We start from the raw sequence: 17,864 nt of genomic DNA, 5'->3' as shown, positions 1-17,864 counted from the left end.
AGCAGCGTGCGTTTTCTGCTCTTGCTGCCCACTTACCAAGCATGCGGTCTACAGATTCCATAATACAGTTCGCCGCAATTCGATCCCATACTGTGAAAGCTCCGGCTTGTTACTACCGACGCAGAGGTCTAACGTATTGCGCGTGCCACATCAGCTGTAGAGCGCAGTGAGTTTCAAAATTAAGCTGTGCGAATTTCGGTTTTTGACCGCACAAAATGTGTGGTTACTTCTACGGCCTCCTTCAGTGATGATGCGAAACAGGCTGCAGCTGCAAGTGCCCTACACCTCAAATTCATACAGTTAACTGGGTGTTTGGTGAGCGTATCGGAGAGTGTCTTATAAGCATGTTGCTGGCATGCTATTTAGGAACTTGTGCTATTTGCAAGGCTTAAACCCACTGACTTGCACACAAAACTCGCAATCTTAGCTCGAGTCATGCGAGGCCGGCCTCATTATAGGCGCAGCGCTTTCGTACTAGCCACGCGGCAGATTAAATTTGTAGTCGGCGCAAAAAAATAAATGTCCCTAAATATTTTGGTGACATTCGGCGACGTGCGCTAGGAACAACTGATGATTCTTCAAACTTGAGTAACTATTGCCTGTATTCAAATTCCTCGAACGGAAAACATCAGATTGCGTCAACAAGGCTCCACACACCACCGCAACACCGAAGTTTGTTGTGACTCTGCTAACAACTGCTTGTAATCGCATTGCGCCCATTGCAAACGTCAAAGTTTGTTACCGTGGCTTCCCACACCACAAGAGCGCGGAAAATGCATAGTGGCATGAGAAGAAGCAATTTATTTCGAGTCATAAATAGGCGCCGTGCAGTCGGGAAGGTCCAGTAGCGTCAGTGGGCAGAACTGTTTATTGTGCTTCGAAGTAGGCTGAGCGGAACTCGACGCCCCCCAGGCGTGACTGGTGGACGTTCTCCAAGCTCGAAATAGAAAAAGGCGCCGGCCACTCCCGCGTAGTAGAGACAAAGCAGCCCGATGATTGCCACCACGATCATCTGGCGTTGGCGCTCCTTTGTGTACATGTTCTGGAGCGAAGAACAATGCAGGATTATAGTTAAATGCAGTGGAACACTTCGGAACGATGCAAAACAGCGTGGTTGTAAAACGTGATGTAAAAATTTTGCAGTACTTCTCAATGATACACGCCAGCCGAGTGCGTCGGATCGCGAAAACATCTGCCGGCGCGTTACGACCAGCAAAGGCAAACGCTACATTGTGAGCGGTTCAGTGCACACACCCGTTTCTGGGCAAAGCATTCTCGCGATATTTCTGTGGACGGGCACAGCACCTACAAATAACGCCTGGGTGGCGTTTAGGGAGCTTTTAATTAGAAAGCCTATAATGGCTCATGCTGTCGTGGACAAAATGTGTACTGCTTTCGCGGTGGCTCTGATTAGCCGAGGCGGGATGACGTCATAAAGGTCTCGACCAATCACAGAGCACCACCACAGAATGCGTGAATGCATGCCTTTTATAGTCATATGCCAATCAAATATCAATTACGGATCAATGATTATTTATTATTTATTGATTGATGACTAAATAAGTAATTTCTTATATTCTGATTATTAACAAGTAAATTAAGTAATTGATCAATTACAAATTCATTACAAATTAAATATATTAATTAATAATTTGTACCAGTTGCGTAGCAGAGTGCAGCACTCGGGCTTTCGCTTTTCACTACTTTAGTCGCTTAAGTCTCTCGTAATTTTACTTTGCTCTGTACTCCTCTAGCTTGAATAAAAAAAAATTGGCTGTGGCTTATCTTGGCTAAGCCTGGTAATTGCGAAGCAATACGTGGGTTCTGCAAATGTACCGCTTGTGGTGATGCTTTAGTTATGCTTATGCTAGTATGGCTATCAATAGTTTGCGCCCGGGTAGCTTGGGTGAGAGATTTCTCTCGTGTTTTCTTCAAACGTTCCTCTCGTTGCTCGGCGGTTTCTTGAGCATGCCGTTTGCTTCGCTTTTTATTCTGCCTCTCTCGATACGCACGTTCCTTCTCGAGTCGCTGCTGCCGCTGTTCCGAAGTTTCTTGGGCACGTCGCTCCCGTTTGGCTGCGTTCCGGCGTTCCGAACTAGTAGTGCTGAACGAGATGCACATTCAACACTATCGGCCAAACTTATAGCTTCCTCACTTGCTTCTGCTGCCGAAGACGCTGAGCGTTTTTCTCGCCTGGCTGCATCTTGAGCTCGTCGCTTGGAAAGCCGTTCTTCTTCGTTCTTCTTCTGTCTCCGTAGCTCGCTGATGCTCGCTCTTTGCAACCTGCCGAAGCGTGTCGGCTGGAGGCGGCATCTCATGGGCTTGACGAGAAGAGCGGGAGTCAGGCCGCGGCCGTGGCTATGTGCCGCGCAAGGTGACAGAGTGAGATGGGGCCCCGTTTTAAGCAGATGGTAAGACGTCACATAGCGCGCAGCGCCCCTGTTGAGAGGAGCGGGAGTCAGGCCACGGCCGTGGCTATGCGCGCGCAAGGCGACGGCTTGTGATGGGGCCCAGTTTTTACACAGATGGTATGACGTCACATAGCGCGCAGCGCCCCTGGTGAGAGAAGCGGGAGTCAGGCCGCGGCCGTGGCTATGCGCCGCGCAAGGCGACGGCGTGAGATGGGGCCCCGTCTTTACACATGATATGACGTCATGCAGCGAGGTTACGCGTGGCTATGCGACCGGGGCATGGCATAGGCTGAGGTGGTAGCTAAAGTAGTATTGCATCGCAATAAAATGCGAATTCTCTTTAAAATGAATGCGCGCATAGCACCTGAAAAAAGATGCTTCCTCCGTAATGATATAACTTTTTCGCGTTATAGTGTATTGCCCTGAAGTAGTGTTCTAACCCTGATGCAGGATGAAACTTTCAGGACAACATGTGACCAGAATGCAACGCATATTTGTTCGTTCTAGTCCACCTCCTCTTATTTTTTATGGATAATCGCGCTGATGTGTCTGCAAAAAGCTTTTTGTTGTCTGTTGTAATGCACATCTTTCCGTATTTGAATATGCTGTTTTATAGTGCATTCTAGGAGTTTGTTTCGGACGTAGGAACACATTTGATTGCGGCCGTTTTGTTTTTCTGTCATCGGTGTCAATTTAAACAAGCCACCACATGTAGCAGAATAATCGTTTTCATTTTCCAGGCACGTTATATGTGGTCCGAAAGTGTACGTAATGCGAAGTACGACTCTCCTTCTTTAGAGGTTTTACTTTGATGACAGAGTAACTATCAGTGTCGGGAGTAAGAGCATTCGCAAGGCTTTTTGAACAGATGCAGAAATGCCTAATATGTTTCTTTGTTTACATGTAATGAAGTATATCAGATTAGTCTATATATATATATATCAGTGAAATTCGCCTAATGCAATAAATAATCAATACCGAAATTCTTGTCTCGCGCACTGCTGTTCTGGTTTCGAGAACCGAACAGGGGCCTTGTGTTAAACATGATTTGGGCTATGATATTATATAAAGATCATAAAATATAAACACTGACCATATTGGTTTTTAAACAGGTTCGCTGATGCACTGTTGATTACAGATTGAAAAGCAGATAACGTTAAATTACTTTTTTTGTTCCGCAGTGCTTTAGACATAAACCCGGGTTTGGCGTCACGTACAATGTTGGGCAGTTCACAACAGCACGGAAGCGAAGAAATCATTTAATTATGATATATTTAGTACAAGGTTGGAGGAGAATACGATCTCCAGGTTCATTTAGATTAGTGTCTAACGCGTCACTGCAAAAAGGGCATACCAGCAGGTATTTGACATTCATGAAGAATTTTTTGAAACGTTCTAAGTAATAATTTAACTGAAATTTATAAGAACATGTCCCTTTAGGATTTACGTATCACATTGGATAAGGTCAGCATAAGTAAATTTATACACATACGAGAAGTATTGATCCTGAAGAGGGATTGATGGCGAAAGGGAGAGGCCACTATTTCCAGGCACACGCTAGTGCGACGTTCGCGTGGAAAACATCAATAAATCAAACGGTGCAAATTGCGCCTGATAAAATTAGCAAGTGGAAAAAAGAGGTCACTTTCAGTAAACGTCAGTGTGGCGTACACCAATGAAACGGATCAGTAAAGTAGCATCCATTTGACATGTTCCTGTTTGGTAATCACGAAACAAATAATAACAAGGTTCCCACCATAGGTCGAATGAAGACTTAGTAAGGGGAGTTAAGAGCACTGACCGATGGAAATGACGAGCAGATGAAGGTGTGTGCAGGTGTTTTGGATACACAAAGCCTGAATGGTATTGTCGTGGTTTCACGGCTTCTATCGCGCTAATGTGCGGAACTACGCAAGAGAACTGAGGAAAAAAGTTAAACATAAATTATACGTGTTCACACTTAACCGTTATTCTGTGCGATGCAAATGACGAAATCATCATTACAGAAGTCTTGACATGTTGCCTGCAGAATAAGAACTTACCCTGAGCATAAAACAAAATGCAAGGATGTGTGATAAACGAAAATCATAAGGCTTAATCGAAAATTGCAGGCCACTTCCATTGCGCACAGCAGAGTAGCGCAGAGCGTTTTTGAGATCAGGTGACATAGATACATATTCACCCCCAATCGTAACAATTGAGAAGTTGGTCATTAGCCTCTTTGAAAAATGCACTTAATTTTTTAGGAAAGCTGGTGGTTCATTTCACAATCCTATTCCACGACTTTTTTGTTTATTTCAGTCAGTTAACGAGAGAACAAGGTGAAATCAAAATGTGAGTTAGGAAGGGCTGCAGACCTACAATTATCCTTGGTGACGAAGTATTTTTGACCGAGTCGGTAAGCGTAGACAATTATATAATGATCGATACTGAGACATGGGTCGGCTATGTGCAAAAAGAAGAAAAAATAATTCACAGATGAATATTGGCAGGAAGCTGAGCTTCAGAGGTGTGACCCTAGCGCAACATTATTGTACCCGCTGTACGCTCGATTGTACATGGGCCGATGTATATCAATATATAGTGAATTATAATACGCGCAATATGAAAGGGCACATAAGAGAAAATTAGATAAAAGAAAAAGCAGCCACAACACTTGCGGCACTCTGATCATAAAATCCACAAAATATTGCGAAAACTAGAAAATGGTGGTGGTTCAGGGATAGTTCGTAAATGCTTAGGCTCGCATGCAATGAGGCGCGAGGTGTACACTTGAAATAAATTAGAGCTGTCAGCCGACTGTTCTCAAAGCAGGAAGGCGAAACAAGAACTGCACCACTGGCAGGTAAATGGGAGTGGTTAATGTCAACGACACTAGAAGCAAAGGTTATTATTAAAATTATCAGTGGCTAATAAAGTCAGGCAGATGTCTGACGAAGTTTATTATCGATGCCACTTGGTGGTGGAAAGCGTTATGGCTTGCCGGGGACGCAAAAAGGACGGGTAATATTATATGCTGGCATCGACGACAATGTATGAAGGTCGATGGCCAGCAGCTGCGTTTTGATGGAGGCGAAACGAAGAGGCGTTCGTGTACGGTGCGATTTTGATTTATTTATAGGAAGGGAAAGGCGCGGTAACTGTCTCACTTGTTTTCTGTGGACACCGCAACCGCGCCGTAAGGGAAGGGAGGAAGGTGGGAGTGAAAGTGGAAAGAGAGAAAGAGGAGCCGTAGTGGAGGGCTACGGAGTAATTTGGACCACCTGGGGATCTTTAACGTACGGTGCGATTTCAGTGTTGTTGTTGTGGCTGTAGGAAGAAGGAAAAGAAAATGTACGGGCCTGCTACTGGCTCTGTAAGCTGAGCCACCTCCGCTGCCTCGTGCGGACAGAAGAAAAAATAGAGAACGAAAAAAAGAAGAGGGAGAGAAAGACGCGCGCCGCAACAACAGCCGTCATCCCCCACCGAAGCGGTGGCGGCTGCAATGACGGCCTACAACAGATAAAAATGCGGTGGCAGGCAAGCCCACGCCGCAAGCGGCAGTGACCTACCTGCCCTAGCCCCATCAGGGGAGTGCCTTACACACGTTAATGATCCCAGGTGGTCGAAACTACTAAGTAGCCCTCCATTACAGTTCCTCTTTCTCTCCTTCCACTTTAACTGTCATCTTTCCTTCCTACCAATACGGCGAGATTCAGGTGCCTACAGAAAAAGTGTGCCAGATACGGTGACTTTTCTACCAATTGATTATTTCATATTAAGCTCGCTGAAATACGGACGGTTGATTTAATATGTTCAATAATATAACGATTCGAAAAGCCAGTAAAGACAAAATTAAATGTGCCAGAAAAATGTTGAGAATATCAACAATACCACATTTCTTTGCAAGGATAGATTGTGCTTTTTAGAACCATGCGCTCGGGGCAAATATTAGACACCATGAAACCAAGAAATGTATTTCTTTTACATACAGAAATTAAAGAATGCAAAGCAGAGCCACCGTGATTGTTTTGTTTGCTTGGGGTCCAATTGCTCATCCTTAGCAGCTCGTATATCCTTGCCGTGGTGGCTATATTGTAGTTGCCATCAGCCTGGGTACACCTTTTGCTGTGCAAAGGCCTCTCTAAAATCCCTGAAATTAGTTTGATAAGTAGAGGACAACATTAATTATTGATAAATATATGTATAAATCTATTTATTGAATAAAGCCAGCTGGCAGTATTACGATAAAGGCTAAATAAAATGACGACTATGTTTTACAAAACCCTATAGTTTAGAAACTATAAAATGCTGCACGTGCCCTCGTTCAGCATAGTGACGCGCATCCCGCAGTACAGGAGTTCACGAAAGTTCTCGGGTATGTTCTCGTGTATACTAAACATTTGTGGCCGATTTTGAGAAAGTACAACCGAATAAACTGTATTTAGAAATTTGTCGGAGAAGAGCAGGAGAGTTTAGCTAACTGCCACTCCAGCACTGATGTATTCAGACGACTAAAATACTGGAGACGAGACAATCCTGATTATTTCTTAATATTTAACTTTTGAATTATTTCTCACTTAACTAGAGTTGCAGTTTTCTGCGCTTTAACAGCTCCTAAGATTTGCGTAACTACCGCAGTTTTGTGCCTCTCTAATAGAAGTTCATTTTTAGGCTTCCTCTCGTGTTTGCTGCAATGCCGCATTATGGTGCTGGTGTGCCATGCAAACATTTTTCCCTCTGTTTTTGCGACCAAGATGAACTTCTTCGAGAAAAATCGAACAACACTAACAAATCGGACACCATGAGGCTGCACTTTATTGGGCACTTCTGTGGCCTGTGGCCCTATTGGCGTAATACTTCGCAGACACGCCCCGATATTTGTTTTTGTTTTCTATATTTACGAGAAATATCATGTCACTTTTTAAGCAAGTAAAACGAACGTTATTCAGTGAGATACGAGTGTCGTGTCTGACTCTCAACCCGATAGTCACATGTTGGGTGTGATTTGTTATCCCGCTGTTCCTCTCAGTACAATTCAGTTATATTATTATATACCGCAATCAATTTTGAGTCATGTCCGACCTTGTAATCAAACTCTATCTTCAGCTTTAACCCAGCCTTAAACTAAACCACGCCACATGAGACGTCACGAGCATATCCCGACATCCTGTATTTCATCGCACAAAATAACCTATTAAAACTCCGCGCTCTCCACTCAAAGGGACCTTTAACGCAGTCACGTTTAAGTATCGGCGAGAAACAAGCACGGGAGTAACGCGTCTTAGACCGCTTTAAAGGCCGGAATACATGGAGCGTTTTTGCCGCGTCTAGCCGGCGTTTTACGGCGCGCACTCCACGCCCGGCGTCGGAAACAACGCGCGCCACGCCGACGTGGCCTTGCCAGATATTTGACACGCGGCCGGCGCGGCGTCCTCTCGAACCGGAAGCTACTGCCGACGCGAGCCAATAGGAGCACGGAAAGCTGGCATTTGCGGTTTGAACGGCCGCTGTCAACATGCCCGCCATGGCTGACGAGGTGTGCGGCAGTTTGGCCGCACAAATGTGATTATCGTAACAATAAACGCTTAATCAAGCACGGAATGTCGCTTTTTTTGTGAGTATACGACCTACTCTCGGATCGTAATGTATTTTTTTCTCCCTTGAGCGAAATTTAAAAAAAAAAAAAAAAAACGCACTGTGCCGCAGGTATCCGAGCGGGCATTCCGAGGTATCTTCGTTCATTCGAGCGAGCCAAATCCTTGTGTGACCTGTGTATGCTTTCTACTTTTAGCACAATAGCATTGAATGCGCCCTTTCGCGATTTTAACACGAGGCAGCGTCGCTTCTCTCATGTACATTGCTCTGCGGTTATTTCCGTAAGCTGATGTATTTGCCTTCGCATCGAGTCATCCGCGGCGGCGCTCGCGCCTCTTCGTCGTTCCATGTATCTCGAGCTGGGCGTCGTGCCGGCGAGGCAGTTTTAGACGCGCGAAAATCGTGGAAAAATACGCCGCATGTATTCCGGCCTTAACGTTGGAGTACAAGGCCAGGACAGCTACTCACCAAGACTTCCTGCTCCCTGTTCTGGACCTCGTGAAGGAGCTGGCGAAGGTTGGCAGTCTTGCGTTGACGCGTGGGCTGAGGTCGCAGCAGTCCGATGATGCGCAGAGGAGCCCACTTCATAACAAACTGCGAGCAAAAAAATGGTGGTCACAAGGAACAAACGCTGCTTCAAGAGTTGCATCTCCCCTCTGATCGTATAAATCAATAAACTCTCCCGTCCTCACTGAGAGGCTATGTTAGGTCCAGAAAAGGGGCTCCTCATTGCCGAGTGTTCGCGTGGACTAAATATTTCACGGTCCTTACAGTGAACTGCAGTCTTGTAGCTCACATTACCTGCTGAAGTGAATAATGAAATGGTCACTGTGGGGTCGCCGGGTGCACTCGTCAAAAGCAGTTGTTTATTCCATAAAACCATTCTTCGCTTCTATTATCACTTCACGTCTTACTACTTGCTGGGCAACCCGTTCCTCAGTCATCTTGTGCTTAAGGATTAGGATTGAAATCAGCTAGATATTTTCATCTTAGTTGTCAACTGAAGTTTAAGGCATTCACGTAAGTTAACATTTAACAACTAAGGTAATTTCGTTTTCACTCAGTGTTGAAGTATAATTAGAGTTTTGTATTACAATCACTGAGAACGTTTACACAACTACTTAACTGCATTGAAGAACTCAAGTAAGTCAAGCTTGCACTAAAGGGGCTGATGTGAAGAAAGGACTAATGGGATGCATTTGCATTTAATGAATCCAGTTGCGTAAAGCAGTAAAGAAACTAGAAAAACTATTGCTATACCAGTGTCTCTCGAGCATGCCCCCCCCCCCCCCCCATACCAAGAAAAATAAATCACTTATAAAGTAAAACGAATCACACATCGTTATTAACTTCAGCAAATGCCGTTGTTCCCTTTTCTCACCGGAAAACAAAAATGTTGCAGCAGTATGTTGCCTGAGATAAAATTTCATGGTTTGGTAAATTACATATAGTATGAGACGGAGCTAGAGCTATTGGGCACTTTGCTCATTGTGTGCACATTCTTGTCGTGTAGTGCAACCTCAGCCCTCCTCTTTATCGGCGGTTTCCACTCGTCAGCTACGCCGACTACTTCGTAATAAGACGACGTCACTGAGCTCAAAGCAAGGGCTCTCAAAAGCTGTCACTGTAAAAAGAGAAGTTGATCTTAGAGACTAATTATTTATACTATGTAGGGTTATGCCATTCGCTACGGCGGCGCAAATATGCAATGACTCTGCCTCTGTTCATTGCCACACACCAAAAGTTCAGCTCACCAACAGTTCAAGGAATCAAATTGGAAATTGTCTCCGACTTTCTTGAAACAAGCCTTGAAAGTGAAACTCTTAGGTCCTTTATAAAAAAGGCTGCTACAAACCTCCGTTCTTAGTTATATTCTTCAGAACGTTCGATTTTCGGTCCATAGCAACGCCACTTGTTTTTTCAAGATTTGTGAATCGCGGACTCGAGGATCAATCCCAAGAGGCGACGCTTTCAACGTTATTGGTTTAACTAACCCCTCAGTATAAATGTAGAATATTCGACTCGTTATTTGCGCTCTTTACTACTTTATCAAACGAAACTATTCGCTTTCAAATGATTTTTCTTCAAGACTTCGTGACACCCATTTGTGCGTTTGGATAAATCTTCATAATCTTAAAAACCAACAGACGCCTAACTATCTATATTACACCAACCTAATTATTCGCTCACAGATCTTAAGTGACAAATGACATTATTGCAGTCAACCCACTGAACGGACAAAAGTCTGAAATTTACTGCGCTGCAGAGCAGTTCCTCAACATTTTGTCTTTGCATCCACTGTTGCCTTCAAATTGTGCACACCTTCTGCGAGAGCAGAACTTCCTCAGCGATAGGTTTCTGCTCACCCCACAATTCAACACCAGACCCTTACGCAATACAACTCTCGAAACGAATGTCGAGTGCGGAAAAAGAACGCGGCCGCCGGCCCGTTTCATACTTACTTGAGAGTTGGGATTTGAAAGGGCTCGTCTGTCGCCCCTAACTAAACCTGAATTACATATATGGAAAATATCGTGCAGCCGCACACTGACGAACTAAAGAAAATTTCAACATTTTGCAATGTTGCCGAATATGCCTGTGTCGTTTCCGTCAAGGAAGACAAAGCCAAACGCACAACATCAGTATGCGCCGGAGCCCCTGTCACTTTTGCCTCGAGTAGTTAGTTCCCCGTGAAGGAAACAAGAGGACTGCCATACTTCAATATGTTTTACCTACCTTTGGCAGGCGAAGCAGGGGCAGCTCAGAGGGCCTCTCAACCCCACGCCGCCTCTTGCGATGCAAGGAGCGCACACCGGATGCTTCGGCGCAACCATCTTCAGCGATGTTCATGGGTAGGATTACGTGTGGTGCCGCGCCTGCAGCAGTTCCCACGACTGGAACCGCCCTCACTAATTTGGCGGCCGGAGGCAATACACGAAGTGGCACAGCGGTCTCCTTCTCAGGCGTAGGCGACTTGGGTTGAGACACTGAGCCTTTCTTGCGCAAAATCCCCACCTTCTTCTCCTTCTCGGCATCCTTCTCTGGTGCAGGTGACTTCGGTTGAGACTCGGTTCCTTTCTTGTGCCTCACATCAGCCCCTTTTTCTCTCTCGGCATCCTTCTCCGCAGGAGGGGACTTTGGCTGAGACTCGGTTCCCTTCTTGCGGCTAATTTCCGCCTCTTTCTCTCTCTCGGCATCCTTCTCCGTAGGAGGCGACTTGGGCTGAGATCCAGAGCCCCCTTTCTTCTCAGAACGCGAACTTTTGCGAGGCATCCTAATCAATTCTTGCTAATGTCAATCGTAGGACACAGGCACGACGCTCCAGCGTTTTTCTCTTCTTCCTCAGCACACGCATGCAGCGTGCTGCTTCTGCTTCTTCTCGCCTGTGTACATATGGCACACGCCTACAGTGGAGGATTTGCCGGAGTTCAGTGGAGGTATTGGAACTGAATACCTGATCCTGACCTAAAATGTATAATATATGATTTAGAAACTAGGGTCGGTAAACGAATGTTTAAAAAACAAATTCCAGACTCAGAATAATGATCAAGAAAAAGAAAAAATGCAAAACAAGTGAGTAACATCAGGGCAGAGAAGCTCTAACAAATAAATCTTCCGGTCGCAGTGTTGTAGCTAGGGATTAACTCGGAGCGTTTTTAGGACATGCCCTTTGAAATTACACTACAGAAGAGGACAACTAGGAATTGTAAATGCAGTCATAAGCGAGCAAGAAGAACTGAGAAATAATTTTGTCTCTTAGGACTATAGCTCCGGCAGCGGAGAATGTAATGTTCTTATGTTTCCACCTCATTTCATCACGCACAAGGATTCCACGGCGTGAATTCAGAGCGACATAAGAAAATAATTAAATGAGGAATTCTTCTTCTTCTTCTAGCTCGTTGTAATTCTAGCAATTCTGCAGCGCCATCGACGAGGTTCCTCATAGAGGATTGTTGTAAAAATGTTCCGGCTTTATTCTTGATTCACACGCCTAAGTGTGGATTCGTGATTTCCTGAGTAACCCAGAGAGCTTTCTTTATGTTGTGAAGAGAAAGAAGCGCATGTGGATTCTCCTTCTAGGTTAGGACTCCCTTTGTCACTACCCGTTTTACTGTCGTTCGGTGGGAGGGCCAATAGATTAGCGTTGTGGAATGATCTATAACTACATTATATCAATTGGTGGATTAACGTGTTAAACCTTCTTGAAATTCTTCTAGGTTATATTTTGAATGAAAATTATCATCATAAATATATTACAGCCACAATTCGTATTGTTGCTATGTTATAATTCTTGGTATTCTCGCTTTGAGAAAAGCTTGTGCCTATACGTGAATTTGTGTACGACACCACACCTTGGACCCCGTTGTGGGTGCGCGTCATTTTTCAAGAGAACATCAACAACAACATTCCAGTCAGTGACATTGCTATCGCTGCGTGTGCTCGACCTGACTGTTTACGGGTTTTATTCGCCGCTGCTCTTTGGATCCCAGTGCCTTTGAACAAACCCCCATTCTACATTTGGCGGAGGTGCAGGGCAAGACTATTGATCCTGGAACACCGCAGCCTCATTCTCGTGAAACATGTGATGGCTCAGGAAATTAAACACCAAACCGTGCAGGCAGGCCTGGTTGTCATCTGTGCCGGATCCCTTCGCTAGAGGAACCGGGCTATGGGCCGATCACCATGATAAGTAAAATTGGCTAGTAAGCTGAGCCTCTGCAGCAAGTGGGAGGACGACATAAAGCCGAACAACGTCAGGTTAGGTTGGCACTGGACCCACAAGCGGGGGAAGGCAACTTGGACCGCCTTCAAAACTAATTTCTCAGAAGTATATGGCTGCTCGAAAGTCACATAACTTCGTGCTGCAGAGCACTTAAGGTGGATTCAGACGGGAGGACCGGAGCGCGGATGGTCCGCGCGCGTCAGCGCTACCCGCGCCCCACGTGACGCCGACGTCACTGCTCTGAGCGACGGCGAGAGAGCGGCGTGGCCATCAGGGGCCCGGGCTACGGGGGTGAAGTAGCGAAAAACGCGCTCAGTGATGAAGCAACCGTCACGTTTTTAGTGCTTGTAGAGAGCTCTCCACCGATATGGAATATTGAAGATGCTTGCAATAAAGAACGCTTGAAATAAATGAACGCATTTTCGCTTCCTCGTCGTCCTCGCACACTTCACGTAGAAAAGCCAGAGCAACGAGACGGCGTTTTCGATCGGCGTCCATGTTAAAACTCTCGGTAAAAAGGTTTTCTGCAGCGCTCGAACAGCGTGGCAGCAGGTTACACGTGAATGGTCCGCTGGCGTCTTGTAAATGCTCGACGGCCGGATGGACACGCGGACGCGTGGTCACGTGGAACCAGATCCGTGTTGACGCGCGCGGACAGTCCACGCTCTACTCCTTTTGTGTCAACCCGCCTCTCCCTAACTACAGCAGCGGATTTTCAAAAGCTTTAAAGGCTACATAGCAGATGTCGACATTCAAACGGTTAACTCATACATGTTCGAAGCTGACAAGATAGAGCACATCTTGAAAGGAATAGAGATGACGCTTTTCAGATATGAAACCGGTACTTGCCAAACGGTGCGGGGTCTTTACGCTCAATTTCTAGGAGCTGCGCAACAAAAGGGTTCTAACTCGTCAGCACGCAGCTAAAGTGAAATCGCTTATCGGGCTGACGCCTTCAACCGACACCTAATCTCTGCGGCAGCAGATAAACGGTTTTGTTCGTGAAGATGTGACACGTTAGCTCCCACGTGTGCTTAGCCCTCTAGAACAGCCACTGTTTTTGGCCCCTGCTTTCCGTCAAGACATTCAAGAGCAGGTTGCCGAGGCATTTCCGTCCCCACAATTCGCTATCACCTGTCGCCACTTAGCTGAGACTTAGCCAATGTTCTGGGAATTGTTAGTGCTCCCGCGATTTAAGCCGAAATCTCACCAAGACCTATCGCCGGTACATGGACATGCGCCGAAATCCTCGCAAGACCTCGTCCGCCTAACTACCCTGCAATGTCAGTGCCTGTACTGACGCCGGGATCATTATATCATCGACCGGCTCCACGAAGAATCAACCCATGGTGCACAAATGATAACCATCCTATTTTATACTTTTGCGGATAGTTGTGCCATATTTCTCGCTATTGCCAGCAGCATCTGGCAGAACTTCCGCGCACTGGCCTCCATCGTGCGAGTACTCTGCACCTGATGAGAAACATAAACTCGGCAATTCTCCCGAGAACGCTCCGCCCTGTCAAGCCGCTGCTACCCTTCGCCACGAAGCCGCTCCATATGCGAGGTCGCCAGAATTCTCGATATGGCAACTAGGTGCCACAGTTCCTGAGGCAGAACTGCGTTTCCATCGAGCTTTCAAAGACCTCATCCTTCAACCACAAACCTTTTAGAAGTTTCAGTCGAGGGCATTTTTGTCATTCCTCTTATCGACATCGATGCTGACATTTCTGTAATTAACGCTAATTTTGTCGCTAGGGAATAAATTGAAGATGCCAGTTTCAAGACTTGTGGCGCATGGCCACCGCCGAACACCTTCCGCATTTAGCAGCGTGCGCCGCTTGAGTCACGATCCAGGACTTCTTTTACACGATCGAGCTCGTCGCGGTGCCTTCTTGCTCAAATGCCGTCATCTTTGGCTAGTATTTCCTGTCGCGTTACGCTGCTGGCCACGACTCCGCTCGCTCTGATGTCGGGTTCTCGGATTTGGCCGAAACCGTGCTTGACGCTGATTCGCGCAGTTTCTGCGCTAAAGGTCTCGTCGCTGAAGACGTCGATATTACTCCCTGCTCTCCTGTTCTTGTTCGTGTAGCTTGTGACTCTCTAAGCCATGACACTGTTCACTCACGCCAGCTCATACTTTCCTGCACCGCAAGTGCCTTCCATTTCCCTAAGCTGTGCTCACTATTTCCACTGGTCTATGTGTCTCTAACCCGTTCAGCTCTCCTACTGATTTGCGCCATGGTGAATGTCGCCACATTGTCTAGCCCATCGCATCTCTTCTGATCCGTGAAGAGCCTGACGATACGCCGCACGCCGCTATGCCTGCGCTCAGCCCGCCTTTATCTGCGCCTGCTGCTTGCCTACAGACCCGTTCTTCCGTTACCTCGTCGCGCGGTGGTCTGAAACCCTCGACCCCCATGGCGCTTCTTTCTCTCTGTCTTCACTGTCACTTTCGCGATGACGCGATAGCGTAAGCTACCAGTCAACATATAAAGCTCGCTTTAACCGAGCCGTATGAACGTGACTGCGTGGTCTAGAGATAACGTGAATGCAATGGTTTTGGCTGGCTGATTGTGATATCTACCTCCCATATGAAAGGAGAGGCCCCAGTAGGCAGCTCCAGTCATATGTAATGTCAGGAAGTTCTACTTCCAGTTAGGGCTCGACCATACTAGCTGCCAGCTACCGCCTCCCACGACTATTACTTCTTTGTTTGTTCTTCGGACAGGCACTGACAGGCAGAGCGAAATGGCGACACAGTGGCCAATGTAGCTCTCGAAAAAGAAGAAGCGAGAAAACAAGCAAAAGAAGAAGAACGTATAACCATCCCTTGCTTTTTGTCGATGACCATTCTCATCGGGGAGTAGAAGACATCTAGTGGTATGAAATGATCTCTATGTCGAACTCCGGGGAGCACCACCATCACAACGTTCGAACTGGCCTTCTGTCCTAGTAACTAGCGGTTATCGTTCGCCCCTGCCAACTATCTAGTTATCTGTGTTCTTTTTCTTCTCAACCTACTTGTTATTCTTCATTTCTTCTTCTTAACTTTTTTCTTATTCTTCTTTTCTTCTTCCTCTTATTTGCCTACTCCTTTTTCTTCTTTCTTGTATTGTAGCGGGATCTAGATTGTCCACAGTCTCGCCATTTCACCGTGCCTGTCCGTGAGAAGAAGAAGACAGATAACTCGGTGGTTGGTAGAACGACAACAGCAAGTTGCTCAGACAGGAGACTCGTTTGAACGTTCCGAGGCGACGGTGGTGCGCCCCGGAGTTCGACATAGAGATCATGCCATACCACTAAAAGTCTTCTACTACCCAATGAGAATGGTCAACGACGAAAAGCAAGGGATAGTCATACGTGAAGTGATTCCCCTATGGCATAAATAAAGCTGAAACCATAGAGTAAACTACACTGTTACCTATAAACTACCATGGAGTAAACAACTACGTGCAAAATCCTTGTATTTACTTTCCAGCCAACCCTATACATAGCCATGCAGATTGCTATCGTGTAGCTCCAAATTTAACCGCAAGCTAAACTACACCTAAGTTTTTTTTCTTCTCCTTTTCCTTATTCTTTTTCTTCTTCGTTTTATTTTTTTTTTTTTCATCTTATTGTTTTCGTTCTTCTTCGTTTCTTTCCTTCTTCCTCTTCTTTTCTTTCCTTCTTCTTTTTCTCCTTTCTTCTCTCTTCGGACAGGCACAGACAGGCACCGGACAAGCGCCGGACAGGTACGGACAGTCACGCCGAAGTGGCGACACTGGCCAATGTAGCTCTCGCTGCTAAAGCTACAGCTTTGTGCTGACAAATTTCATGCTGGTTTGTTTATTTGCTAAAATAGCATTCATTCACTAAGTCCCGTTATTATTCTATGTCGCAAAACGTTCGCACAGCATACTTAATACACAGTGCTTCGTACAAAATGGGAAGCGTTAACGTTTGCAGTATCGAGATTTACTGCATGAGTAGACACCTAACTGCCGCAACAATAACTGCAATTTCTGTCAAAATTTGCGATCGCTTCCTTGCAGGTAGTGATATGGAGCGCGAAACGATAGGAATTGTTACATTTTATCGCGAGTTTGTTTGACGTCATGACCATCGGCGTACGTAACGCACCGGTTACTCACGGATGAGCCACGGGCTCTCATCCTCTGGCGCTTCCAGTTGACCGACTGTCTACGGTACATATATGAGGTTCTGTTGTTCTGGGTGTCGTGACGCTGGGGCTATGTCGACCCGGCCTTCATTTGGTAGCGTGCAGAGACTCCGGGTTCATGAAGGATTGAATCTTCGAAGTTGGTAAAATATATACAAGCAGGTTTAATGGCACTTTGAAACTTATTTACATGATTATTTACATGAAATAGAAGGGTACATCAGCAAAATGGCAAGCGTTAAGAGTTCATAGCGAGAAGCGACTGTATGAGCCGTTTACCCAGGGCTCAGAGCGACATTTCGTGCTCTGCAGCGTCCTTAAAACCCCCTATGTCCAGCCCCTCTCTGAAGATGCTGATCAACCAAATCCAGGGCACGCCCCTCAGATATCGGCATCCAATCGAACACATCACTGCACTGATGGTCTGAAGCACTGACTGGTCCGGCATTGATTCGTTGGGCGTGATCACTAGTTGGCGGGAAAAGCTTGGGAACGGCGAGGAGGTACATTTCTATTCTTCAGCCAAGAATCGGTAGGCTGGTTCCGGCAAGTGGATTTACTTCTCAGAAACCCAAGTGCACGTGCGCGCCGCATACGGCTCCCAGCATTGTCCCTTTCCAACAATTGCAAATCTTTCCTGCATTCCCAGGAAATCCTCTAATGGCCGTATGAGTCATGTTCCTTTCTTGTCTTGCACGTCAGCGGACGTGTCACTCTGTCGTCGCCTTTGTACACTAGGCATTCCTCACTGGACGATAGGGCTTCTCGACGGGAAGGGTGAACAATTGAACCAAAGCACTTCCTGCTATTTCCCGCAGGGGGACATTTCTTTGTGTTTTTCTAGACGTTCTCTTGACAGGGTCAATTTGGCATTTGCAGGGTGTCCACAAAGCAAAACAGGCTTACACAAAAGGATTCCTGGAAATAGGCTCGCTTAGCGCCCTTGTACCAACAGCACATATCCACAGCACTTATCCTATGCCCACAG

At 46.2% G+C, this 17,864-nt stretch overlaps 1 protein-coding gene across 1 annotated transcript; it reads right to left on the bottom strand.

The window, feature by feature from the left end:
• Positions 1–815: 815 nt before the first annotated feature.
• On the bottom strand, positions 816–8,582 carry LOC146200211 (uncharacterized). Its single transcript, XM_084592892.1, has 2 exons — positions 8,457–8,582; positions 816–1,042 (listed from the first exon to the last, which is right to left on the bottom strand). The coding sequence occupies exons 1-2, from the start codon at positions 8,574–8,576 to the stop codon at positions 851–853; spliced, it is 312 nt and encodes a 103-aa protein (XP_084449018.1). The 5' UTR covers positions 8,577–8,582; the 3' UTR covers positions 816–850.
• Between the last annotated feature and the right edge of the window lie 9,282 nt (positions 8,583–17,864).

Source organism: Amblyomma maculatum, chromosome 2, assembly GCF_055883805.1.
Source record: "Amblyomma maculatum isolate TAMU_Amacu chromosome 2, ASM5588380v1, whole genome shotgun sequence".
Classification (NCBI taxonomy): domain Eukaryota; kingdom Metazoa; phylum Arthropoda; class Arachnida; order Ixodida; family Ixodidae; genus Amblyomma; species Amblyomma maculatum.
The sequence above is the reverse complement of the archived record's forward strand: the minus strand, read 5'-3'. Positions and strand labels throughout refer to the sequence as shown.